The sequence below is a fragment of the Phasianus colchicus genome, chromosome 14 (genome assembly GCF_987193195.1).
Source record: "Phasianus colchicus chromosome 14, bPhaCol1.hap1.1, whole genome shotgun sequence".
NCBI classification, from domain to species: Eukaryota; Metazoa; Chordata; class Aves; order Galliformes; family Phasianidae; genus Phasianus; species Phasianus colchicus.
Window position 1 is genome coordinate 18539407 of NC_143449.1, and position 26454 is coordinate 18565860.

General features: G+C 53.4%; 1 protein-coding gene across 2 annotated transcripts in view; it reads left to right on the plus strand.

The window, feature by feature from the left end:
* The window catches only part of MID2 (midline 2), a 49590-nt gene extending 23963 nt beyond the window's left edge, over nucleotides 1-25627 (plus strand). For both annotated transcript variants that reach the window (XM_090150479.1, XM_031594062.2), the window contains exons 3-10: nucleotides 10061-10156; nucleotides 12938-13045; nucleotides 15700-15848; nucleotides 16255-16382; nucleotides 16837-16980; nucleotides 19648-19809; nucleotides 24406-24613; nucleotides 25046-25627. In XM_090150479.1, coding sequence (XP_090006605.1) covers nucleotides 10061-10156; nucleotides 12938-13045; nucleotides 15700-15848; nucleotides 16255-16382; nucleotides 16837-16980; nucleotides 19648-19809; nucleotides 24406-24613; nucleotides 25046-25448 — 1398 coding nt within the window. In that variant the 3' untranslated portion in view covers nucleotides 25449-25627. The remainder of the gene's footprint in view (nucleotides 1-10060; nucleotides 10157-12937; nucleotides 13046-15699; nucleotides 15849-16254; nucleotides 16383-16836; nucleotides 16981-19647; nucleotides 19810-24405; nucleotides 24614-25045) is intronic.
* Nucleotides 25628-26454: the final 827 nt, after the last annotated feature.

The window sequence follows — 26454 nt, forward strand, 5'->3', positions numbered from 1 at the left end:
ATTAGCGTTATTTGTTGTGTGCTGCAGAAGATAATGCAGTGCCTCTGATCATGGCAATGCTGATCCCACTAGCTGTCCCCACGTGCCAGAGCTTTTCAGAATGATGCCACTCAGTGATGCTGCTGTCCTGGGGACACTGTGCTCTCTGTCTTTGGGGTCCCCTGCCCATCTGGGGCTGCTTTGGAAGGAGGGGGAAATCCTGCCCATGTGAATAATGGAAGTAAGGCTTTGCGTTGGGCTCGTAGGAGTTTCCAGGGGTTTTTGCCCCATCAAGAGCTTTAATATGTAATATTTGAGAAGAAATACGTGTGAGGAGCCTGGCTTTAAGGAAACTTTCCCTTCCCTTTTTCCCTATGCTGGGCTTCTCCTCCTCTCCCAACCAAGCAGGTGTGGGAGGTGACACTGACATTTTATGGCCAAGATGGAGACCATCCTCAGCCATTGGTTGTTCCTTTTGGAAACTGCACCTGGCCACGTGCATCCCGCAAGCATCTGTTGGTCCTTTCCAACCTTAATGACTCCACAATTCTGTCCCCTTCCTGCAGCCAGGCTGCAGCACTCTGGCATCCTCCTGCTGCCTCAGGAGGCTGCAGCCAAGGGAAAAACCCTTGCCTATCAGGGCAGGAATTGAGGTGTGCGTTGTCTGCATTCCTCCCCTCTGCCTGCTCTCCCATTGCACTGTGAGGCGGAGGAAACAGCTCATGGATGTGTGCAGGAGTTGGAGCAATGGGGGATTGAAAGCCAGCTGCTGCAGTGCTTGATTGTCTCGTTTGATCCTGCGGGCTGGGAGCTGAGCTGTTTCAGGGCACGCTGAGCAGGGAGGCCCTGAAGAGCAGCTCAGTTGTGTTATTCATCTGCAGGCAGCTCAGTGTCCCTGCACAGCACGAGGTGCTGCAGGAGGATGGGGGGGGTGTTCAGAAAATGGGGCAGAATGGGGTCAGGAGGAACTCAGGGCTGAGATTTAAATGTCTTTAGTGATGTATTTGAGTGTATAAAGGGAGCTTATAGACAGAATGGAGGGCGACTTTGTACGTGATAGGACTGGTTGGGTATTTGGAACAATTTGTTCTCTGTAAGAGTGGTCAGGTGATGGAATGGGCTGCCCAGGGAGGTGGTGGTCACCAACACTGGAAGTGTTCATGGGATGTTAGGTGTGGTATCGAGGGACATGGATTAGTGGGGAAATATTGGTGGCAGGTGGATGGTTGGGTTGGGTGATCTTGGAGGTCATTTCCTACCTTGGGGATTCTAGGACAAGGGGGAATGGCTTTAAACTAAAAGAAGGGAGGTTTAGACTGGAGGTAAGGAGGAAATTATTTGTTCCGGGGGCACTGAGGCCCTGCACTGATGTCCATGGGTGCCTCATCCCTGGAGGTGCCTGGGTGGGCTGTGAGTGGGTGGGGGGGCACCCTTTTGGGGGGGCTTCCTTTTGGGGCTTCTCATTAAGCTCCTCAGTGTGAAGCTGCCTTTCTGTCCATCCTTGGGGACTGAAGGCTGTTGTCCTTCCTCAATGCTGCCCTTCAGAATCCCCCCCCCTCACTATCCTCATTTGCTCCCGGGTGTTTGGGGTGTTGCTGACCTGGCTGCACAGCCCTGCTGCCTGCAGTCTCACAGAACACACGATCTGGAGAACAAACCAGCTGGAGATGCAACATATGCATTTATTGCCGATTAATATTTCGGATTAAAAGCGTGTTCTGCACTCTTTTGGCTTGGTGTGACTAAACGATGGGACGTGGTCGTAGCACAAGTCAGGCCCCCCCTCGAATTGATTTCCTCGCCATCATTTGCCATCGACCTCTGGTGCGGTATCTTTCTGATCTCTGCAGAATTCAATCCATTTTCTGCAATAATTTGAAATGCAGGAGCTTTAGCTTTGCTTTGAAGCTAATTTTGTACTTGTAATTCAAAGCATATCAGCCCCTTTGGTTAGGTGCAAATTCTACTCCTAATTCATTTCGCGCGTTTCATATTCTGCTTTTGAAAAGCTGCATTTAAATACTGCTCTGCAGATCGGGCAGTGTGTGCTACAGGTGCCATCCTGAGCACTTGGCGTTGCAGATTTCCTTGTTGCATGTTCAGATTTGGTGTTTCAGCTCTTTAAATGCCACCATTCGTTTGGAAAATCGAAAGATTTCATGTGATTTCCAGATTCAAGCCGTGCGCTGTGCCTTGCAAAACAGCCACTGGGTGATTCCGTACCATCTTTGGGTGCAGACCTTTGAGACTCAGGCAAGAGCCTGCTATGATTTCATATGCTCACCTATTACAACTTCTGCTGAGGAAGGAATCGCAGGCGCTGTGTTATTAATCATTCAGTCGTGAAAATGAAATAGGTATGCTAATATATTCCTGTACAACTGCATTCTCCAATTTCAAGAGGGTAAATGCAAGCGTGCTTCTGCCTAATGAAGCTCTCAGGGCTGTGAATCACGCTGAGATCTTCAGGAGGTGGGGGTGAAAGGAGGAGCAGCTCTGGAAGTCACCAGCAAAGTGCTGGGAAGAACCCAAATCGTGCTGGTGGAACTCCATGGTCTCCCTCTGTCCAGTCTGGAGCTTCTGCTCTCCAAGTGGTTTAATTCAGCACAGCCTTACAGACCAGTGCCTGCTCTAACAACCATCCCACTCTTTTTCCTTTTCCTTTTCCTTTTCCTTTTCCTTTTCCTTTTCCTTTTCCTTTTCCTTTTCCTTTTCCTTTTCCTTTTCCTTTTCCTTTTCCTTTTCCTTTTCCTTTTCCTTTTCCTTTTCCTTTTCCTTTTCCTTTTCCTTTTCCTTCTCCTTCTCCTTCTCCTTCTCCTTTTCCTTCTCCTTTTCCTTCTCCTTCTCCTTCTCCTTCTCCTTCTCCTTCTCCTTCTCCTTCTCCTTCTCCTTCTCCTTCTCCTTCTCCTTCTCCTTCTCCTTCTCCTTCTCCTTCTCCTTTCCTTTCTCCCTTTCCCCTTCCCTTCTATTCCCTTCTGTTCCCTTTCCTTTTTCCTCTCCTCTCCCCTCCTTCCTCTTACCTCTCTTTTTCCTTTCCTCTTCCTCTTCCCTCCCCTTCACTCCTCTTTCCCTTCCCCTTTCTCTTCCCTTTCCCCCTCCCCTTTCCCTTCCCTTTTCTTTTTTCTTCTCTTTTCTCAAGATCAGTTTTACTCTTTCTGTTGCTCCTAATTAATGCTATGAGTTCCTTGCTCTCCTGTTAACATTCCTGTGCTCTCCATCATGGTTCTGCCTTCCACCACGGTTGCACCTTCCATCCCAGTTATATTTTGCCTTTTCTCTGCTCCAAGTTTGAACTCTTTAGGACCAGCCCTGCCCATGTCCCCCACCACTGAAGCCATCGAGAGCCCCCTGTGCTATCCCATTTGTCCCTTTGTAGACTTCCCACAGTTCCTCCTTGGGTTTTCTCCTCGTTGGTTTGTTATTCCCAATGTTCCCTATCATTGTTTGTCAAGCTTTTTTCCCATCAGTGCACGAGACCCTCACACACCCTTAGCAATGTTCTTAAGGGCTCTTCATAGCCCTGCCATTATCTGCAGCGAGCGTTGTTAACGTAATTGCACTGTCATTAGTGAACCCACGAGGACTTGCCATTCTCTGCAGCTGGTTTCCACCCACCTGCCCTTACTTTTTTAGCAGGGCAACTTCTAAGTCGTGCCTCGTCTCTTCCTACCGCGTTTTCTTACCCATCCTTCAAAGAGCGCATCTCCCGTCCCACCAGTGCCTTATTCCTCGAGGTTATACATATGTATGGGGATGAAGCTGTGTTGTCTTCCTCCCATGCTTTGAAAGGAGCTTTGTTCACTTTTGGCTTCAAAGCCAGCAGCAGCATGGTGCTGCTAGCAGAGCCCCGCTCCTATTTCATGGCTGACAGTCCTTCCTCGGCTGTAAAGCAGCGCTGCTTTCTCAGGGTCTGATCTATTGCTCAGCTTTGTCCTCTGGCTGTTCCTTTGCATTCAGCAGAGGGCCTCCAAAGGCTCGATGCGTTCTGGTCTCTAATCCCTTTCCCATGTCCGAGATCGTTAATCCGTATTACGGCTGTGATTTGCTGTCCCTTGACGTTTCTGCCTTCCAAGGACGGGCTGCCAGGGCTGCTGCATGGCCAGCTGTTGGCTGGGGCTCAACGTCCAGTGGAGAGCATCCATCCAGGTGTGCTGAGCTGTCACACTGTGCCATTAGGACACGGTGCACTGAGCCCTCGGCCACCTCAGATGTCCTAAAAGTACCCAAGGACACAAAGCCTCTATTTCCAGTGCATCTTCCGGCAGCAGCAACTCCAAGAGGTGAAATTCTTGTTCCCTTGCAACTCTTGCCCTGGGGAGGGCGTGCGGTACATTGCTTGGTTGGAAGGTCCCCTTCTTTTTGCTGGTTTCACAGGGTTATATTCCTGATGGAGGAGGAGTTCTGTGGAATGATTCTAAGCATGTACAAACTGCCTTGAATTTTCCTAGTTTTTAATTGATCAGCATGGGTCCGGTCTTCCCAGCCTGGAGTCCTTTGCTGGATATGTCTGCATCCGAGTCAGCCCCTCCTCATCCAATGGAGGGACGTGCTTCTGAAGCACAGTTTGCCCTTCCTCATCCAATGGAGGGACGTGCTTCTGAAGCACAGTTTGCCCTTCCTCATCCAATGGAGGGACGTGCTTCTGAAGCACAGTTTGCTTCACCGCTTCCTGACCTCTCAAATCCCCAACCCAACCCCATCCCACCCCACCATGCCCATCCCATATCCTTCAGTGCCACGTCCCCATGGCCCTGGAGCACTCCTAGGGATGGTGACCCCATTGCTCCCTGGGCAGGTCAGGTCAGGTCATTGCCATCCTTCACCATGTTAGAATGGGTCAGAAGTGAAAGAAAACGCTCATGTCAAGCTGCAAAAAAGCACAGTTTGGCAAAACCTCGTATTCTCTTAAGCATGCTGTCCTTGCACAGAGGGCTCCCAGCATCACCCTTTGCTCCCTGTGCTGGGTTTGAAGAAAGTGAGGAGAAATTATTCATTAGAAGTAAATTTCTGGAAAAAGGCATCGCTTGGAGCGACGGAAACCTTTTCTTTCCGCTCTGTCTTTTTAAAGCAACAAATAAAAGCAGCAGAAGGTAAACAAATAAGCTCAGGACTCACCGTGGCTTGGGAATTTTTACATCAAATGTAGCAAATTTAATAAGATGTCTGAAAAACGCATCCTTTTAGGTTGAAAAGCACACAGGCTGAACCGGGGAGCGAAGTCTTTCGGCGTGTATTTAAGTAGGACAGCTTAAACAACCCGATCGTGGCAACATGGCTTCAGGAATAAAAACGGGCTTGTCACAGTCAGGATGAATTTAATAAAATATTTAAACAATTTTCAACAGTGCTGCGGTGAGACAGAAAAAAAAAAAAAAACCCTGATAATATCCAGTAGTAGAAGAATCGCTTTGAAAAGATTAAAGAGTGTAAACACAGAAGGACCTAAATAAACCCTATGTGCTTTGGTGCTGTTGGATGAATGCTTGTCAGGGGAGCCTGGTAGAGCCTCGTTAACTCCCTCGTTAGCATGGTTTTAGGCTGGGAGGGGAGGGAAGCAGCAGTGTTAGGGTGAGGGATGTGGTCCAACTCGCAGCCATCCTTGCTGAGGACCTGGTTGAGGATGGGGATGAAGCCCTCAGGGTTACCTTACCCTCCAGGCTCATCTCTGTGGGCTCTTTTTTCTCTTCGAGGCGAGGCTCTGGGTATCAGTGGTCCTTGAGGTGGCTCCAAGAGGCTGAGGTGGGTGATGGGGTCATCACCATGCAGCGGGGGGCTGTGGGATGCCTGCTGCAGGTGCCCCAGTGCTGCTCCAGGCTTTGTGCCAGGATGGTCCCCCAGGAAATCCAGACTTGTTGGGATCTCCACCAGCTCTTGTTCTTCCTATTTCTCCATTCATCCGTAGCATTTTGGGGAGGTGTCGCATCACCCAATTTGGCAAAACTCACCCTTCACCACGGCAGCATCCCACCAAGCTGTCACCCTATAGCAAAGGGCCACCAGCTGCCTCGTTCTTGGCCTTCTTCTCCTTTTACCCAGGAGAACAGCTCAGCGTGGCTCCCTGAAAAGCATCTCCCAGCAGGCAGAGGTCATCCATCACACCGCCCTCATTCCCCGCGTCCCCGCGGTAAGAGGAAGGCTCGTGCCAAGGACTGCAGGTGTGGGGACTCGTATGGGATCGCTGCCTGGAGGAATGTTTTCAGAAGGAAAGTCCCTGTTTTTCTTAAGCACCGCAGGGAGAGAAAGAGCAAACAGGGGAAATGCACAGCTTGGGGATGCACACGAAGCAGCCAGACAGCAGTCCTTGCCAAAAAGATGCTTCAGACCGAGTCTGCAAGTAATCAGCCGTGTCGGAGAAATGACAACACTCAACTATTTCATGTGATTTTTGTTCTTCCCCTTGGAACTGTGCACGCAGCTTTCATTTACCAGAACAGCCAGTTCTCCCCACACCGTTCTGCAGGTTGTGGGGTGAGATGAGCAGAACCTCTTCATGGCGTTCTTGGGGTTCTGGGGCCAAAGGGTGAGATTGTGGGAGGAAGCCCCATTTGACAAGCAGTGAATTTTGTCCATTTTTATATCTCGTTTGTTTAGTCGGGAGTGCAGAGCAAGAAGACAAAAGCTCTGTGTGTATATGAGTGCATTGGTAGAGGTTGAAATCCTGCTGTCTGCAGGGATGGAGTGCTGCTGAGGAGTGGGGTCAGACTTCGTGGCTGTAGGTCCATGCCCCATTCCTTTGGGGCCCAGCAGAGCTGTGGCTGCCATTCTCAAGCAGTGCTTTGCTTGCAGGAGCACATTGCATTTGCAGAAAGCATCATGGAAAAAAAGGATTGGGACACTGGATATTCTTGGAGCTCTTGGATGCTCCCAGCGGCGTTGGGGGGCTCTGAGAGTGCTGAGCCATGGGAAGGCTTCAGAAGTGCAAATGAAGCTGCTGGCACAGTGCTGGCAGCCCGGTGCTGTGTCCTTCTGTCTCTCCAAGCCAGCTGCAGGGTTTTCGAGCTGCCTCCAGCCCCAGCTGCAATCCTCCTCAGCAGCACTCACCTTCCTGACCTTGCAGATCTTGCATGAAGGAGGAGAGAAATTTCCTGAGCTGGGTGAACAAGCCCTGCTGTATGGGAAGAGCTCTCCCTTTGTCAGAGAGCCCCTATAAAGTGCTGGGCACTCCCTTATGGACAGTTGGAAGGTGGAAACTCACCCTACTGTCTCCTTATGTGACGGCCTTGGGGAAGTTGGGATGGCAATGGGTTTCTCATGTAGGAGAGAGCTGGGCAGTGCTGTTAGGGCTCTGAGGGCTGAGGACAGGGCTGGAGCATCTCTGTGGCACCCGTGGGGTCTGTAGGGCTGCAGCAGGGCTGATGGGGAAGGAGAGTGGTGCAATGCTATCATAGGCTGAGCCAAAGGGATGGCGGTGAGCTCAGGCTGAAAGCGTTGAGCAACCCCAATCCCATCTGTGCAGGCAGGCTGGGGATGCCCGCTTTGGGGTGGGATCTTCACTGGGTGAGTTTATGGGAACTGCTGAATCAGGGACCTCAGATTGACCACCTGAGGTGAGCACTGAGTCAGCCCTGGGAGCACAGGTGAAGGCAATTCTCCTGTGCTACTGGAAGGGCTGGAGCCAGGCTGCACCTCTCCTAGACCCCATTGAAGAGCTGACTATGAATGGGGAAAGGTCTCTTCTGGAGATTGCTCCTCTTGGAGTCTTCTCAGTGAGCCCAGGATGAGGGTAAGCTTTCCAGCTATTCTTCTTTAGTGTGATAACCTGTTCAGCCTAACTTTCCTGTATATTTCTGAGTTATAACATCTGTATATTCATTGCTTATACAGTGGGACAGCCAGCACTCTTCAGTGCCATTAGAGATGACAAGACTTTCACCAGAACAAATGGCTTCGTTTTCTAGGTCAGCCCTGCTGGTTGGGGCGATGGTGGGCATGGAAAGCTGGCGTTTCTTTTCAGCTTTTACCAAGGCTGTGTTGCTGCAGAGTGACTTAAAGTGCATTAGTGTCCCAATGCAGGAGCTGCACAGAGCAGCTTGGTAGCAGCTCTCTGTCGCTTGTCCTTTTGTCTGCTGAAATTCCTGTAGCAGAGAAGCAGCCAGCTTGCTGATCATATTTTCCCCTTGGTTTTATCTCTCTTTTTTTTTTTTTTTTGCTGGGGGCTGGGAGTTGGTTGCAAGCATCACGTTGGGGAGATGGACTGCTACCAGCATTTCAGTTCAAGCATTGCACCCAGTGCTCATGTGGGGAGCAGAGATGGGAGCAGAGCGTGCACTGAGCAGACCCTGTGCTCTGCGTCGTGATGGCTCATGGGGGTAGCATTTCCCATCTGCACCTTGGTGTGCACACATGGTTTGTGTTTGTGGTGCACAGAGGGAGGGGGCAGGGCCGTGTGTCCCATTGCAAACAATTATAAATGAACAAAAGCAACAACAACAAACCTGAAATCAATCATTGAGCAAATGCTCTCTGCTTTTGGCTGCCTGTGCGTGAAGATGAATGTGGAAACCCAGCCCTGGTGCAAGGCAGGTCCGTGTGGTTGCTTCCTGTGCCACCTTGTTGAGCTCCCTGCCCATTGCACTGGGCTGGCTGCAATTGAGCATCCCTGCTGCAGGAAGGGGTTTGCTCCCTGCAGGGTTCTTGCTGTGCTTGCAGCCCCCTTATGCAGTGGCTTTGGCTCAAGGATCCATTCTGTGGTGTTTCTCTCTCTTTTTCTCATTTCTCCTAGTTGTAGAGAAATCAAGCCAGAAGGTGGATGTGTGGGGAAATGGTGAGCGCGCTATGATCCAATTAAACAAACCCCCTGTAATTGCTGTAATTTCTATAATACCTACAAAACAGCCAGCTGGTACAGCCGGAGCTCCTAGCACATTTTACTTCTTGAACAGAAGGAGAAGGTTGCACCTCCACGCTCAAGCAGGTGTGCCAGGGGAGGGATCCTGCAGAGCAGGCGTGCTGCTGGGCTGCTCCCCCCTCCCCAGTGCCCCCTCCACCAGCATGAAACGGGCTGCAATTTCAAAGCTGAAACATCAATGCAGCCTCGTTGGTGATGAGGGAGATAATTAACGAGTGGGATGCTTGGTGAGGTGATGTTTGATGATGCAGAGCTGTGAGGAGAGGTGGTGGTGGAGCTGATAGCAGCTGACTCTTGTATTATCGCTGCGGCGCTGCTGTGCAGAGCGCTTTCAGCTCAATGAAGGCACCCTGAGCTGCACTGCTGCCTTTTTCAGCCCGTTTCAGCATTGTGCTTTACCAGCCACTGGCTAGCAATCTGTAGAGCTGTGAGTGAGCTGGGAGTATTTTAGGAGCCAGTGGTTTTCAGGAATGAGTGCTTTGCCTGTGCTTTATGACTATGATTCAAGCAGCCTTGGCTAGCTCGCCCCCAAATTACCCGTGTGTGCAGATGTTTATGGGTCTGCTGGAGCCGTGGTGGAAGCCTCGGGCTGCACTTTCTTGCTGGGTATGAATAAAACACTGCAGGGATCCTCTCTCAGCCCTGGAGTTTCAAATATTAATAGGCTATCGCTTTCACGACAAGCGGTGCAACAGGTTGAGAGCGCTTTGCTGGGAAGTGTTTCCTTTTCGTGAGACCACGTATTTTAATGGCATGGCAGTGTTGCTTGAATTATGGATAGCCCAAAGTGCTGGTCCACTGCATGTCCACAGATAGAGGCGTCTTTGCAAGCGGGCTCTCCATCCTCTGTCATCACTGCACGGCTGCACAGCCCCGTGAGCACAGAGCAAAGCGCGGCGTGGGCAGCCTCAGCCTCCCTTCATCTCCATCACCAACTGAGGATGAGGAGGGGTGGAGAATTGCAACCATTCAGTCCCAACAGGCAGACTTCCCAGCTGGAAATCGAGGTGGAAAAGCTCCTTCTACACTTCTGAAAAGGCAGGGCTTGCTAGCGAGGGCTGTCCAAATTCTGCTGGGTTTGGGCAGCCTGTGCGCAAAGTTAGCCAACACTTTGCTCCATCTGGCAGCATGTTGGGTGATGTGTGGTCTGGTTAGTTGGATGCAGTCCTCCCACTTCTCTCATCTTGTTTTGTCTTCTTTTCTCTCTCCGTTCCTCGTTTTCTGGACCCACAGCAAACCCTGGAGACAAACCTCACCAACCTGGTTAAACGCAACAGCGAACTGGAGAACCAGATGGCCAAACTGATACAGATCTGCCAGCAAGTGGAGGTCAGTGATCACAGCGTGGGTCACTGGGGAGCTCCCAGCTCAAGCCAGGGGGGTGTGCAGCATTATTCCCACCTCCCTCCCACAGCAGTGGGACTGTGGAGGGGGTGGGCTATGAGGGTTGGTGGGAGGCATTGCCTGCACTGAACCACTTCGGAGAGGTCAGTCCCAAATGATGGAAGATCCCCGTGGATCTGTAGGGTGGGAAGGGGGAGGTGCTGGTGTGACTGTGAGCTGCTGGAAGGAGATCTATAGGTTCTGTTGCTTTATATTTCTATGTGTTCCCATAGCCTGTAGTGTCCTCCTGGGGTCAGCTGTGTTCCTGTTTCATCTGGAGCTCAGTTAGGATCTGATGGGGCTGAAGTGCTGAAAAAATATTGGCTGCAGCATCTCAAAGAGCAGAACCTGGACATCTGTCCATCCCCTAGCTGGCCAAATGCAGTCATAATCATGGAACCAAAGTTTCTGCAGGTGTAGATGAGGATGCATTGTGGAGCCTACAGCTGCTTGCAGGGATCTGGGGGCTCAGGGGTGTGCTCTCACCTGGGGGACGTTGTGGGCTGCAGCAGGTCCCAGCACAGGAGCAAAGCCAGGCAGCTGCAGCTTGGAAGAGGACAAGGACAGCAGTGCTGGGAGCATCTGGGCATGCAGTGGTGATCCTCAGCACTCTGGGGGTGCAGAGCAGCCCTCACCTGTGGCACAGGACTGGTGTTCCCATCTGTGGGAAGAGCCTTCAGCCCCCTTGGATGGAGGAGACGCTGCAGTCACGGCCCTTTTGAGTCTCTCATCCTCTGGACCTCTCCGGGTTGTTGTGCTCACCCTCCTGCAGCCCATCCTCTCGTCTCTGTTGTGGCCTCGCTTTCCTTCCTGCTCCCAAACAGAGGCGGTGCGCCTCCCCGCATCCTTCCTGCTGTCAGGACAGGGATTGTGATCTCCCTTGCTTGCCGGGGCCAAAGAGCAGCAGCGGAGCTGATGGCAGCAGCACACGGAAGGGCTTTGTGCAGGGATTACAGGAGAGCGCTGATGGGAGAGAGGAGATCACCTTTAAACCCACCAAAGAAAGGGGCTTGGCTGACCTTGCTGCTTTGACCACTTGATCTGCAAAGCCCCTCGTGTTTGGATGTGCACTCAGGCATCTCTTGTTTGCATTTGCAAGAGAGCTCCGTGCCAGCCATGCTTCTTGGCTACAGCTGCTGGGCAATGTGTTCCCATGAAACCTTCAGCAGGAAGAAGGCAGTTAATACCTCGCTGTTGTCCTGAAGTACATACATCAATTAATAGCAAATTCATTTGCAGCTTTGTTTGCTGAAGTGATACACGGAGAGGGGCTGTTGCAATTAATTACTTCTTAATGGGCCATTGATTTTTTATTTTTTTTTTTTTCAGTTGCTGAGTTGAGCAGCAGGTTCCTTGAACCAGCGCCTTGCCAGGGAGCGAAGGCACTGATCTGCTGCAGAGATTGCTGCTGCAGGACTGGGGGTTTTGCCAGTGCTTAAGGCAGTGTGAGGGGAATTTGCTTCACTCTCAGTCACTGCAATGGGCCCTGGCTGGAGAGTGCAGCCCTGGAGCTTCCCATGTGCATTCCCAGGGCTGCCTCACCATCCAGGCAGCTGGTGGGAGCAGCAAGGCATGTGGGGATGTAGGAAATGGGGATGTGGGAACAATGCAGGGATATGAGGGTACAGACACATGGGACTGCAGGGATGAGAGTATGCAGGGACGCAGAGACTCGGGATGCAGGATGTGGGGATGTGCACATACAAGGATGCAGGGATGCTGCGTGCACCATCTGGAGTCTTTTCCCCACAGTGTCACACACGGGGGGGGAGGGGGAAAGAAGCTCCACCATCTGCATCTCAGAGATGGGGCTCTGCCTCTCCTCCATCAGCACTTTATTCTGCGAGTGCCTGCCGTGCTCAGGACCTCTCCCTATGGAGGGGTGCAGCTGAGGCACGAGGAAAGCACTCTGGATGGAGCAGGGGGGTCTGCGTTGGGCTGGGATCTGTATTGTGCTCCTGAGGAATTCAGGGATGTGGAGCTCTGATTGCACCACTGCCCTCCTGCTGCTCTGAATCCCAGGTTTGATTCCCACCCCCCCACCACTACCTTGCAGCAGATTTTGAAGATTATCCTGTTTTTCTCAGCTGAGCTATCCTCGCAGACCGGCAGCTGTCTCCCACTTTGCCATTGCATAACCTGCTGGCCAGCTTTTAAAAAAAACATCTTGTAGCAAACGTGTTTTGCTCAGGGTTGGCTTTGGAGTTCTCCACTGTTGGAGATCACTCTGAGAGCACAATGTGAAGAAAACCTATTTCTATTTTTCCCAACACTGCTGGGCTTCCAGGTGGGAACATGGACACGGGGGGAAGCTCATGGCTTTGTTCCATTTCCTTGCTGCTTTGCTTGGAAGCTCTATTGCTGCAGGTGGGGAAGGAAAGCTGAGGGGGAGAGGGCCCTTCCTGGAGCTCCTTGCTGAGTGCAGACGTGGCCGGGGCAGTTCTACAGCCACAAGCTTTCAGCTCTGGAAGATCCATTCAGTGGGTTGTATTCCTACCATCAGTACTTGGGTCTGGGAGGTGTCACAGTGGAGGAAGCTGTGCTGTGTGCTCACTCCATTCCCCCTATTGGTGCAATAGAAGTGGGAGCTGCCAGAGGGGCTCGCATCCCATTTCCTATCCCAGCTGATGGAGCGTGGCCACCTGCGGTCCCTGGTCTTTTTCAGAGAGCAGTGCCTTGTGGTGGTACCCCAGCAGCTCCAACCATGCCTTTGCTTTCCCTGCCCAGGTGAACACAGCCATGCACGAGGCCAAGCTGATGGAGGAGTGCGACGAGCTGATGGAGATCATCCGCCAGCGTAAGCAGGTCATTGCTGTCAAGATCAAGGAGACGAAGGTGAGCACTGCGTGAGTCCCCAGGGCTCCTCCTGCAAGGACCAGGCTTGCACAGTTGCTTGCATCAGCCCAGACAGCTTCCTCAGGGCTCTTCTATCGCTGCTCTGCTGATATAATAATGTAGGATTAATATTTAAGGGCCATCCGAGCCCTGTGCTGCATCATAGCCCTAGGCAAGCTTTCCTGCCTTACTGAGCCTGGTATGCTTTGGGCTCTGTGCACCCATTGCAGCACCCAGAGCTGAGCTGTGCTGCTTGTCCTGCTGGGAGCATCACCACCCCAGCACTGGGGTGTCTGCACACGAGGGCTGGGGATCAGCTCACCCCACGTGCATCCGTGCAAGAGCCAGTGTCACCCTCGGGCACTGCAGGCCCTCCTCTGCAGGGGTGGAAGCTTGGAAACGTGTGCTTTTATCCCAGCCACTTCAGGAAACATATTTTATGTAACGGTGCCTTCTGCTGGTCCATCTGTCTGTCTGCCTCTCACTTCCCACCCTCTCCCCCGAATGCATTTTGACCACGTTGTCCAGTTTCAGGCAGGCTTGGCAGAGCGCTGGCGCTCAGAGCTGGGTTTTCCTCCAGGTTGCTTCCTGGGGAGAGCAGAGAGGCTCTGATGTCTGCCCCACACCGACAGCAGGAGCTCAGCTGTGTGTGAACTCCAAGCAGTGAGCTGGTGCCTGAGCAGCTGCAATTCCAGCACCGCTGCTGCACGTGTGTGGTGTGGGGCTGGGGGCACTGAGGGGATGGCTGTTTGGCAGTGGGTGAGCTGGGAGCACAGCACAACCCCTGGGAGCCCCTCCGTGGTGCTCCTTGTGCATCCCCAGGTCTCTCAGTATCTCTGCTCTGAGCTGCTCGGGATGGGAGGTGTGAGATATGCGGTGGTTTCTAAGCAGCCTTTCTTAGGAGCCTGAGCTGCAAACAGTGGAGAATTTAACAAGCACCAAAAAAAAAAAAAAAAGCAGAAAGGAGAGAGCTGGGGCCGGTGGCTGCCTGGGAGTGCTCAGACTGCACAGTGAGAAGCAGCGTGCTGAATTACCTTTGAGTTCTCCACTTCTGGGCTGCTCTTCCCAATGAGAAGCCCAGCACAAAGCGTGGGTGGCTGCTCGCTCTGCAGACAAACCCCTCTCTCTTTTACAGTGGAAAAAGCATCAGCTGTGCAGGGAGGCAGCACGAGGCGATGCTCACCTAACAGCAGCCCCAGTCCTCCCCCTGCACCCTTTGCCATCGGGGACTTACAGACCTGTGGTTACTGGTGTCCCTGGGGAGGCTGTGAGCTCCTGGGGCTGCAGTGCAGGTGGTGATGCCATGTGGGGGCACATCCTTGTGCACCAGAGCCCTTCTGCCTTCAGACAGCACAGACCAGAGCTGCAGTCCGAGGCTTGTGAAGCTTGAGAATCCCCAGAGATGAGTGCTGTGGGCTCTGCTGTGTGCTGGGATGTGGTCAGAAGGAGCTGGTGCCTGGGCACACCATTGTAGTAAGGGCTGGGGCTGTTGCTGTGCTCTCTCTCATCTCTTGAAACTTGTCTTTTCATTTCTCCTTTGGATGATTTTTATTTTCCACCAAGGCTGGTCTTAAAACAAGCCACCCCTCAGCCTGCTGAGCCCCAGCAATTCTCCCTGCCTGCCCTGTGCAAACAGCCCTTCGGAGCCATGCCTGCCTGCTGCTAGCTGAGGCGAGCCCCCTGCCCTCCAGTTCCTCAGCTGGAGCAGTTTGAAGCCCATCTGCTGGCTTCCCACCTCCATGCTGTCTGTCTGCAGCTCATGCAGTGGTTCTGGAGCTGGGATCCTACTGCCCTGCCAGGGGCCTGGCTGTCAGCATCGAATCACTGGGATTTGCTGGCTGGGGATGCAGTGACAGCGCTGACACTTGGGAGAGCAGCTCCAGCAGCTGCTGTCAGCTCCCAGCACTCCAGCTTGGCTGTTTGACGAGTCCCAGGCACTATGGGCACGGACTGACAGCGTGCTGGGGGGGCGCGGGGTGATGCAGCAGTGTGAGGGGGTTATCATTAAAAAGATGAAAAACAGGAGGAGGGGTTGACATCAGGATGACATGTGTGCAGGTGAGCAGTGCAGAGCACCAGCTGTGCCCCTGGGATGTGGGGTGGGATGGCTTGGGTGGGCACACGGAGCACAGGGAATGGGGATGGACCTGCAGTCTTGTGGTTGGGTCATTGTCTGCTCTATTTCAGTACACCCTACAGAAACATGACTGCTGCAACCTGTGAGCAATGCCAGGGATGAACATTGCTCCTTCAGCTCAGTCCTTGCTGCATGGTGGGAGTTTTTAAGGGGTTTTCACTGAGCTTTTCCCCCATAGGTTCTTCTGAGAAGTGACATTTAGTTGTGTTTCTCTGCTCCCTTGAGTACTGGTGGTACTCCCATGAGACGTGTCACCAAGCCTGTTGTCTTTGTTTCTTCCTTTGTGTCTTGCTTGGTGCTATCTATCAGTAAATACCCCCCAAGGAGCCCCATAGGAAAGAGACCAAGTGCTCAGAGGGTCCAGGACTGGGTCAGCACTGTGCAGGACTTGTTGGGATGCCAGCAGGGACGGAGCAGAGGCTGCTGTGCCCTATGTTAGGGTGCACGCTGGTGCTGCTTTCCCATCTCCTATGGCCATCCAGCTGAGCACCACCGCCTTGCTGTGCTCCCCCCACAGGTGATGAAGCTGAGGAAGCTGGCCCAGCAGGTCGCCAACTGCCGGCAGTGCCTCGAACGTTCCACGGTCCTCATCAACCAAGCAGAGCACATCCTGAAGGAGAATGACCACGCTCGCTTCCTGCAGACAGCCCGGAATGTGGCGGAGAGGTGGGTGGCAGCCTGGTTGCCTAACCGTTGTGAGATACCCTGCAGTGATCCCATTGTGTCCCCCAAGTGCTGACCTTGGATAGCACTGCTGGTGGTGGCAGGGCAGGAGCTGCGTGGCACCTCTGCAGGATGCTGAGGGATGCAGCCTGGCTCCCCAGTCGGACAGCAGCAGTGGGAGCACCCATGTGGGGAGAGCCAAGCTGGAGCACAGGGATGGGACCCCCAGTGATGGACCCCCAGCTCTATGCCCTGTCCCTGATGCTCCACTGGGTGTCGTGCTGCGTCACCTGCTGTCCCCTGCTGCCATGCCGTGTCACCATGGGGCTGCTCACCCCCTTCCCATTGGCCAGGAGTCGGGAGCAGAGTGCGCCCCGATGCGGATTGATGGGCTCTTCTCTCCTTTCAGGGTCGCCATGGCAACTGCATCCTCTCAAGTTCTGATACCAGATATCAATTTTAATGACGCCTTTGAAAACTTCGCCTTGGATTTTTCCAGAGAGAAGAAACTGCTGGAGGGGTTGGATTATCTCACTGGTGAGTGCAGGGGCACGTAACCCCTGCTCTGCCCCCCAGCACTGCCTCTCTCCCCCCACTGAGTGCTGGGAGGGGGGATTTTAAACCGGGTCAATGGTGGGTCATAGCAGAGCAGAGGCCCCAAGGCAGCAATGTGTTCCCATCACCCTGTTGGCACCACAGGAGTTCAGAAAGTGGGGGGAAAAATGATGCTCTCCACCAGTGATGGAGGAGGTGATGCCCCAAGGGTGGGACAGACAAGGAGGCATGGGATTAAACTGCTTACTGTGCCACACTGGGGCTGGAGAGCCAGGGGGAGGGCTGGGGGCTGTGTGGAAGTGAGGACGTCGTTACTTAATAACTTGTAAAACGAGGCTCTGCTCCCTGTGTGAGCCCCATAAAGAGCAAAAAAAAAAAAAAGCCCAATGCGTATGGCAGTGAGCAAACACCAGCTTGTTGAATTCATTCCCTGCAGCACCGAATCCTCCGTCTGTGCGTGAGGAGCTCTGCACGGCCTCCCATGACACCATCACAGTCCACTGGATCTCGGAGGATGAGTTCAGTGTCAGCTCCTACGAGCTCCAGTACACCATCTTCACCGGGCAAGCCAACTTCATCAGTAAGTCACTGCTTATTGAGCAGCCCCCAACCCAAAAGTAGGCATCGCAGAAGCAGGGATGCTGATCTCATGTTCTGCAGGAGGGCACAGCTGGCCTGGTGCATCAGCTGGGGGCTCAGAGCACAGCAGGAAATGCCTAGGGGATGGAGTATCTGTTTAATTTCCTCCCTTCCTAAAATGATGGTTTAAAATGACACTTAAAATGATCTAAATGGACTCTCGGGTCTTCAGCACCAAGCGATTGCCCTGGTAGGGAGAGGTGGTGGAAAGAGCAGGGCTTGGAGCTGTGACAGCCCAGCAGCCCCCAAGGATGGGGAAGTCACATCTGCACTCTCCATCAGGTCTTCCTCATCATTCACTGTCAGAAAATATTATTTAAAAGCCCAACACAGAAGCTGGTTTGGTTGCACTCGGAGGAAAGGGAGATTTGTAGGTCTCCACAGAGGGGCAGAAGAGTGGCTTGGTCAGAAAGCCAAGCACTGTTCTCCATGATTTCACGTGCCACAGCCTTATTCCTGAAATTGGAGGGGCTTTGCATGGATGTGTTAATTGGAGCACAAAAGTACATCTTCCAGTTCGTCCATCCTGGGATGGTGCCCTTGGGAGAGGGCAGCATCCCAGCAGGACGGCCAGGCACTGATGTTCTGCTCCTGGCTGTAATTCGGGGCGCTCAGTGCTGGAGGATGCACTCCCCAGATGCTCTGCATGGACTTTTTGGGCTTCCATTAGCTTATCTAACCTCACAGGAAGATGGAGGCTCAGGAAGGCTGTGAAGTGCCCCGTGCTGCATGCAGGAAGCTGCTGCAGCCACGTCCTGCTGGCGGCTCCCAGAGCTGATAAACGTGCATCCCCACAGCCAGGAGTGGAAAATGCTGATTGATTTCCTCTTGGCCAGACGTTGCCTGCGGTTACCCGGTCCTACAGCATCCGGATGTCCCCACCCTGCTGCCCTGTGCTCCCCCTCTCCTACAAACACCTTTTCTCCAATGTTTTGCTCTTCTCTCAGAGCTCGGTGAGCATTTTAGGCATCCCCAGCCTCCATCTCCATGCCAGCTGAGAAAGGACCACTGAGCTGTTCAGGGGCTGAGAGGCACCAGGAGGTCTTTGCCCCACTCTCAACGTGGATGGAGCCCACTCAGGGCTCGGCCCCATGGGGTGGAGAGCACGAACCCTGAGCCCTATGCTCAGTGCCTGGGAGTGGGATGGGCTTTGGCAGAGGTGGGAACGACACGGCTGTGGTGATGAGCAGCAAGGAAAGCCCAAAAGGGCAGGCGTCTGCAGCAGCTTCCTTGGCCTCCTTCTCGAAGAAGGAGGAAAGAAAACATCAGTTAACACCTCCAAGCAGAAAATGAATAATATATTGTCACTTGCAATAACGTGTTCAGGACCGGGCAATGAAAGAGTCTGAGTTCTGCAGGAAACCATGCGTGAAGAGGTGATGAAAATAGCACACAGGGCTCACCAAGCAGAGCACCAGCGGGCTTCCAGCGGGGCAGGTACCTGCTCATGACACACAGCTGCTCGTGCACAGCTTCCCCTGCACGCTGCCTTTACATCTGAGTGCTTGGCGGGACGCAGGTGTTTTGTATAGATGACAAACGCTGTGATAAAAAGGATGTTTTCCAGCTTTGGCAAGGAGAGGAGCCCTCAGCCCTCCAGGCCAAGCCTTTCTTGGTAGCTTTGAAAAGGACACCAGCTTTGGAGGCTGAATTGCTCCACGATTGCCATCTCTCAGCCGCTGTGCCCTTTGTGGGGCCGGATCCCAAGGTGGCTCTTGGCTGCAGGGAGATAACAGCCACCACAGCTCTGCCTGCAGGATACCGTCGCTATCATCGCTGTTGGATTTTCTACTTCAGATAGCATTGCTCTGCTCCCCTAGGCAGCTTCCATGTGTACTTCAGACCAAATCCTTGCTGACAATGACTGCAAGCTCTGGCTGGCTGAGCCGCGGGGGAGGAATAATCCCAGTGCTGTCCCCACGTGAGCCTTCGAGGAGGAGGTGTGGAGTGTTTTTCCGGCTCCCGACGCACAGCTGTGCACACACGCATGGCTGACAGGATGCTGGAATCCCTCCTCCAGCAGCACGCACCTTCCCAGCCCACTCCTCACACGCCGTCTCACGCCTCGCCCCCAGACCTGCTGGATTGCAGGGAGCCCCCAGCTCCTACCACCGAGCATCACTGATCCTCCTTATGCTGAAGGCAGCGCTCCCATGTTGCAGCATCAGCCCCAGAGCTGCTTTCTGAGAGCCTGGAGCATCTGGAGCTGCAGTGGATTCCATGGAGCACCAGTTGCCCACAGACTCTTGGTGCCAGCTCAGCTGTTGCCCCCAGAACTCGCAGCTCCCTTTGCCCTCAGAAGGTCATTCTTGCCCTGGGACCTGCTGCACACTTCAGTGCTTTTCTCCTTTCCTGTAGCACCATGTCGTGGAATCACGAAATGGCTGAGGTTGGAAGGGACCTTTAAGATCACGGAGTTCCAACTCCTGCTGTGGGTTGTAAGCTGTCACCCCATCTTTAATACAGCACTATGCTTTCAGTATATCTATCAAACAAATCCCTGCAGCAATTAGGGCTTGGGGCCTCCACAGTCTCCTAATTAATTTCTGTTCCCAGGAAGAGCCCTTTCCCTTACCCAGGAGTAACCCTTTCCCCTTCTATACGGCAGGTCTCTACAACTCCATGGACAGCTGGATGATCGTCCCCAACATCAAGCAGAACCACTACACCGTGCACGGGCTGCAGAGTGGCACCCGCTACATTTTCCTGGTCAAGGCCATCAACCAGGCAGGCAGCCGGAACAGCGAGCCTGCACGGCTCAAAACCAACAGTATGTATGGGGGGGAGTGGAGCGGTGGTCCCCAGCATCACCTCCCTGCCCTGGGGGGGCTTGTCTCAGTTCTGTGTCACCCAATGTGTTCCAGTCAGCTCTCTGCTGGGGTTTAGGGGCTCATAAGGTGCAGCTTTCATAGGATCACAGAACGGCTGGGTTGGAAGGGATCTTAATGCCCACCCAGCCCTGCTCCAGTACCGTGGGTTGGGTATCCCACCAGCTTAGGGCCCACCTGCAGCCTCTGGCACCTCGAGGTATGGGGCAGCCCCATCTCTGGGCAGCAGTGCACAGCCTCACCGCCCTCTGAGCAAAGAATTTCTGCCTACCATCTGACCTAAATCTCCCCTCTTTTAGCTTAAAGCCATTCCCTCCAGCCTGGCGAGCGCAGCGCTCCTTCGGGCTTCTCTCCGTGACGCTGCAATCACTCAAGGCTTTGAAGGCTCTGAGTAGGCTTTTGAAATGATTTATTGCCTCCACCTCCTCATTTTCTTTGCGAAACCTGCGCAACCTTAAACAAAATGAGCTGAAGTGGAGTCGGTGCACTGGTGGGGTGGGGGGAGCTGCTGAGATGGGCAGGCTCCAATCCCGTTCTGCCTTGTTTGTTAACAATGCATCCCTCCCACGGCTGCTGTTTTTAAGAGCTTTCTAAGTGCCTTGAGAGGTGCTCGCTGTGCAAATAAGAAATTGGGGACTTGACAAGCCAAGAGCAGTGGTGTGACACAGCAGCGCGGAGGGGAGCAAAGGCTCTTGCTTCAGCAGCTCCCCAGGGACAGAGCTCACTCCGGGGTTTTTTTAGCCAAGTGTCATTTGCTGGAGATAGGGGCACGATGCTGAGCGCTCTGCTTGGCAGCTGAACTCCATTTAGGAGAATAAATCAGTGCCCAGTCGGGCTTTGAACTCCCCTTGTCGCTCAGATGTGTCTGCAGCAACTTGCTGCACTTGTTAAAATCTGGAGCAGGCATTGCCTGAAGCGCTACACAAATTATTTTGTGTTTCTGTGGCTTTGAGGAGCTCCCTCCTCGGGCAGCAGTCCCAGTGCCTGCAGCTCTGCTGCTCTTCGGGCCACCAATGGTTGGTGGGTGATGGTGCCCAGTGGCTGATGGCCAGCCCTGCTGCTTATCTTCTGACTTCGCCTATTGCTGCCTGCTTTTATGTGCTGTAAAGCTTTCAGGTTTCTGGAGCAGGGAGCTGTTATTCTGGCTGCAGGGATGGGCTGTGCGCATGAAGAGGGCTCACTGGTCATCCTTGGCCAGATCTTTGGGTGATGGTGGTAGCTTGACTTCAGTGTTTCTTGGGGCTGTGTCTGGTGCCTCACTACCTGTCTCACCTCTCCCTCCAGCAGGATGTGGGCAGCTGGATGGAGAGGGGCAGCATCCATCTGAAATAGGGAGATGGGAGGAAAGGAGCTGCAGTGATTTGGCAAAGGGTTGCCTCCTCTTGAGTTTAGTTTGTATTTTCACAAAATCACAGAGAGTCAGAAAAGGCCTCTACGATCACCAAGAGCAACCAACCCATTGCCACCATGCCCACTAAGGCCACGTTCCTGCCTGATGTCCTTGGGCAGGGGGCACTGAGGAGGGATGTTCTCTTCCTGCATGCCAAACCTCAGGTCAAGGGATGCCGCATGGTGCTGAGCATCCAGCACAAATCGAGCTCTGGGATTTTGTGTGTGAAGTCAGCAGGATGCTGTAATACCTGTGAACTGTAGGTGGTTGTGCCCTGCAGCAGTGGGTGCTGGAGAAAGCCCCACTAGGGATGAAGGATGGTCCGTAGCCTACAGTTTCCAACAGAAAGCCATGAATGGGCTGGTGTGGGATGCTGCCCTTGTCATCACGGAGCTGTGTGCTTCTCTCCTTTCCCAGTGGGCAATTAGAAGACAGCATGCACTTTCCAGCTGCTGTAAGCTCCACGGAAGTGTCAGCAGTTCGACGGGCAGGGCCAATTAGCATGTTTCACAGCCTTCTTTATGTTCCCAGAGCGCTGTTTGGAGAGATGGCTTTGCCACAGAAGGTCAGTGTCAGGGCACATTGATTTCTGCAGCATCAGCGCTGCCACTAAATCTGTGTTTTCAAGCTGCCCTGAGCAGAAGAGCTGGGGGAAAGAGCTTTGGTCTGGTGACAGGAAGAAACCTTTTGCTGAGGCTGTTCTTGGGTAGGTCTTAATTATTAGCAAGTGTCCAAAAGTGGCTGAAACTGACAGAATGAGGGACTGTGCAAGGGATGGCGGTAAATGGAAGGTGCTCTCCATGGTCCTTGCCATGACCGTTGTGGGCAGGTCTGATTCTCATGCTCATTTCTGTCTTTTCCTGATCTGTTTGAGACCCCGAGGGTCGTACAGTGCCTCATTGGAGGGTGGGCTTGCAGCAGTGTGAGCAGCTCTGCTGTTAGCAGCAGGAACCCGGCAGTGCTGATGCTTCCTATGGGGTGAGGTGAGATAAGCATGATCCCAAAGCAAGCTGGGAGTGTTGGAAGCTTCGTAGGTCTGAATAGGTTAACTCAGCAGCTCAGCATCATGGCTTTGCTTCCTCAAAGTGATGGGAGGACAATGGTCACTGCTCTCCAGACCTCTGCCAGGGGTCTTGTGCTGCACTGTAGCCAGCCTGTTCCTGACTGCACAGCTGGATGGCCCAGCTGGAAGCTCGCAGCCTGATTTGTGCTGCAGTGCTGGTGGCATTGGGGTGGATGGATGGAGCAGGGATGTCACTGGGTGCAGCATTTACTCAGCTGGAGCTTGCCTACCACAGGTGAGCTCAGGGCAGTCAGCAGGAGCTGCTGAGCCTCTGTAGTCTTTGTTCTTTCCATGAAGCCTTGACAAAAGAAAGGAAAGCTGGTGATGCTGCTGGCCCCTTCCTTGCAACGTGCTGGTTAGGTGAGCAGAGAACTGAGCACTTCACCCAGGATGGGGGTGGGCAATGCCTGTGTTGGGCAGGGGGCTCTGCCTGCCCCAGCATCAAGGCTTCATTAACCCATAACGCATCCTAGTGGCACCATCCGCTCCCTCCTTTGGTCCCACAAGCCCAAGGCCAGGATTTCCTCTTTGCTGCTGACCTCAGAAAGGGGTCAGCTCTGGCCAGAGGACGTGTGTGCCTCTGTCCTATGGAGCTGGGTATTTTTATCCCTCCCTTCCTCCAAGCTTGTCTCTTTGTGTTACTGCAGGGAAAAGGCAGATCTCAAAATATTCCAGAAGCTGTAGGATAAGATCGCTCTCAGTCTGCAGCTCTACTTTCAGCCCTCCCCACTCATTTATCTCACAATAAATGAATTTTCTCAAGGAAAATAAACATGAATTGCCAGAGCAAGCAGGGAGCGATGTGGATAAGCTCAGTTATAGGGCTGCACTGGAAAGCTCTGCACACTGCCTTGGCTCTGTTTGCAACACTTCCTAAGATGTGGATTTCCAACTGCCTTGCTGGAAGCATTGGCCAGGTGCTGTGCCTCTCCAAGCCTCAGTTTGCACAGCTGAAAAAGCAGGAGGGGTGGCTGGCTGCATGCTGTGGGGGCTGCCAGCAGTGCCTTCTGCGGGCAACAAGCAGTGGGTTTCAGCTATTAAGTTGTCCTACAGCAGCTGCCCCATTTGCTTTGCTCTATGCTAAGCTAGACAGATCCCTCTCAAAATCGTATCCGGGCTCTGTAGGATGTTTGTACACTGATGTGACAGGGCCAGGTCCCCACTGCCATGCGTTGCATCTGAAAAGCCAAGAGGATGGGATTTGAAAAGCACCAACAGAGTTACGTCACCTGTGCAAACGAACGTCACGCAGCCACGTTGGTTTGGCTGTCAGAGGGCTGCTAACCTAACATGAGAATTGCAGCTGTGTTCCGAGCCCAAAAGGTCTGCAGAATCCATCAGACTTGGCTGTGTTGGAGAAGGAAGGCTGTGTGCTCCCAGCTGGCTCTGTGTTCACTTCCAGCCTCAGCCAAACACGGGCTGGACTCAATGCCTTTGGTTTGCTTCCAAGCCCAAGCTTCTTCTCCAGGCGTCCCAGCCCTTGTTTGGCAGCGGAGGAACACTGGAAAACCTCAGGCATGTTTCCTGTAAAGTGTAATAGCAGCCTGCACTGCAGGGAGCGAGCTGTGTCGGCTGTTGATGGGGACTTGGGGACATGCTTGATGCTGCACTACTTCTTCTGTGATTCAATATTGTTATAGCAGCACTTAAGGGTCTATTCTCCCTTCTCTCTGCTCGTATAACTCTCATTACTGCTAATAGAGTATGGATCCGTTAGGGGATTCAGGCAGGCTGCACGCCTTGCCCAGGGTGCTGCGCGGTCCTTAATGGTGTCGTCAGTGCCTTTTCCATTAGCTGGAAACATCCCCTCTCTCCGCCACAGCATTTACAACATTAACAGCAAGCAAAAGGGAGTGTTTCTGACAAGGGAATGAGGCATATGAACGGGGCAATGTGCAATAAAAAGGCTTCCAGTGTTCTCCAGCACCAGGGTCACACATGCTGGGGATGCTATCGCTATTCCAGTAGCACCTTTGGCTCATGGGGAATATCCCAAGAGCCTGGGGCAGATGTTTCCTGCCACGTTCTGCCTGCACAGCGATGACAGCACCCACAAATATTAACCTCCATATCCTCTTCTAACAGGTCAGCCTTTTAAGCTGGACCCCAAGATGGCCCACAAGAAGTTGAAGATCTCCAACGATGGGCTGCAGATGGAGAAGGACGAGAGCTCTCTGAAGAAGAGCCACACACCTGAGAGGTTCAGTGGGACCGGGTGCTACGGTGCGGCAGGCAACGTCTTCATCGACAGCGGCTGCCACTACTGGGAGGTGGTGGTGGGCTCCTCCACTTGGTAGGCACCCCCTGACCTTCAGTATCCCTTGAGTTGCTATGGACTGTGCTGGGATTCAAGTCCAGGGTTGCTCAGGGTTGGAGAGTTGGACGCTGTTGTCATGGCTGAGACTTGACATTGGGCTGGCTGTGGGTGTAGCGCTCTGTGAGTGTCTCCTCTCTGCCAAAAGGCTGTGGGATGGCTCCAACAAGACTGCAAGGTGAAGTGTTATGTCCTTATTTCTCTCCCCTGCTGACCTCACCAGTGCCCACCGGGCTCAGCTCTCACCTTGATGACACCGTCTTTGGGTTCAGGCTCTTGGAATCTGTTCCTGTGCAAGCAGCCAGAGATGTGTCCAGCCTGCACAGGCTGGTGAAACACAACCCAACAGAGGTCAGGGTTAGGTTTAATCTCACAGTGAGGTCTCTGAGCAAAGCTTCTCCTCTCTCCCAGGTACGCCATCGGCGTGGCTTACAAGTCGGCTCCCAAGAACGAGTGGATCGGGAAGAACTCCTCATCTTGGGTCTTCTCCCGCTGCAACAACAACTTCGTGGTGAGGCACAACAACAAGGAGATGCTGGTGGAGGTGCACCCACAGATGAAGCGCCTTGGCGTCCTCCTGGATTACGACAACAATGCGCTCTCCTTCTACGACCCGGCCAACTCCCTGCACCTCCACACCTTCGAGGTCTCCTTCATCCTCCCGGTGTGCCCCACGTTCACTATCTGGAACAAATCCTTGATGATCCTCTCGGGTCTGCCTGCCCCAGACTTCATAGATTACCCAGAGCAGCAGGAGTGTAACTGCAGGCCCCAGGAGTCCCCGTACGTATCAGGGATGAAAGCCTGTCACTAGGAGCGACCCTGCCCCACGGTGGTACCAGTGATGTGGGCTGGGGCTGGTGGTGGGCACCAGGAGCCCTCCGAGCCTCACAGCAGCCACAATGCTCCAACAGGAGGGCACCCACCTGCAGCTCGTTTTATTTTTAAGGGGAAAACAAAAGAACCTCTGAAAATAAACTCCTGTTGGCCAGCTCCACGTGTGCATGCCAGGCTCCTGCAGCATCTTCGTGGCTCTCCCCGGGCAGATCATCACGTGGATGGCTTTGTTTCCCTGCATCCAGGATGGGCTTTTGGGTGATGTTCTCAGGTGCCGTGGTGGTCAGGCGGGATGTCTGGCGCATCCCTGCGGGTTGGGGCTGCAGGGATTGGCTTTCTGGAGACCACGAGAGACAGGTGGGATCTCAGTGTTGTTTAATGGGGAGGGCTCTGCGTTTGGCCAACGTTTGGCAGCTTGCCTGGGTCTGTGGTCCCCATCCCTCCGGCCCACTGCTTGTCTTATGGGAGGTCCCATTTCAGCAGGGAGACCCCAGATGAGCGTTTCCTAGGAGTTGGGTGAGGTGCTTCGTGCCCCTGGCACAGATGCTTCTCTGCTGGCTTTGTGTCTGATGTGCCTGCAGACAGAATGCAGCTCCCGTGCTGAGCAGAGGTGCTCAAAGGCCATCCCTGTGCTTTCTGGCCCAAAAGCTCAAGTTCAGACCCCAGAATCTTGGCACTCATTTGGTTCCCTGCCGTAGTGAAGCCATCCTGTTTGCTCTGTGGCAAAGGAGCCCTGGTATCCCAGTGAGCTGCCACCAGTGCTCCCAGTGCCCAAGCACCAAGCTGGGACCAATGAGGCCATGGGGCAGCGTGGCAGCATGGGATGTGCTGATGCACAAGCTTTGGTCCATGGTGTTGAAAATTGCTTTTTTCCCTCTGGTCTTACCTTGGTGGCATCACACGTTGACCAAAGCTGAGTCCGCCCAGCTCCGCCCGTCTTTTCCTTGCCTTTTCTTTTTTGGTTGTTGCAATGGGGAGAGACC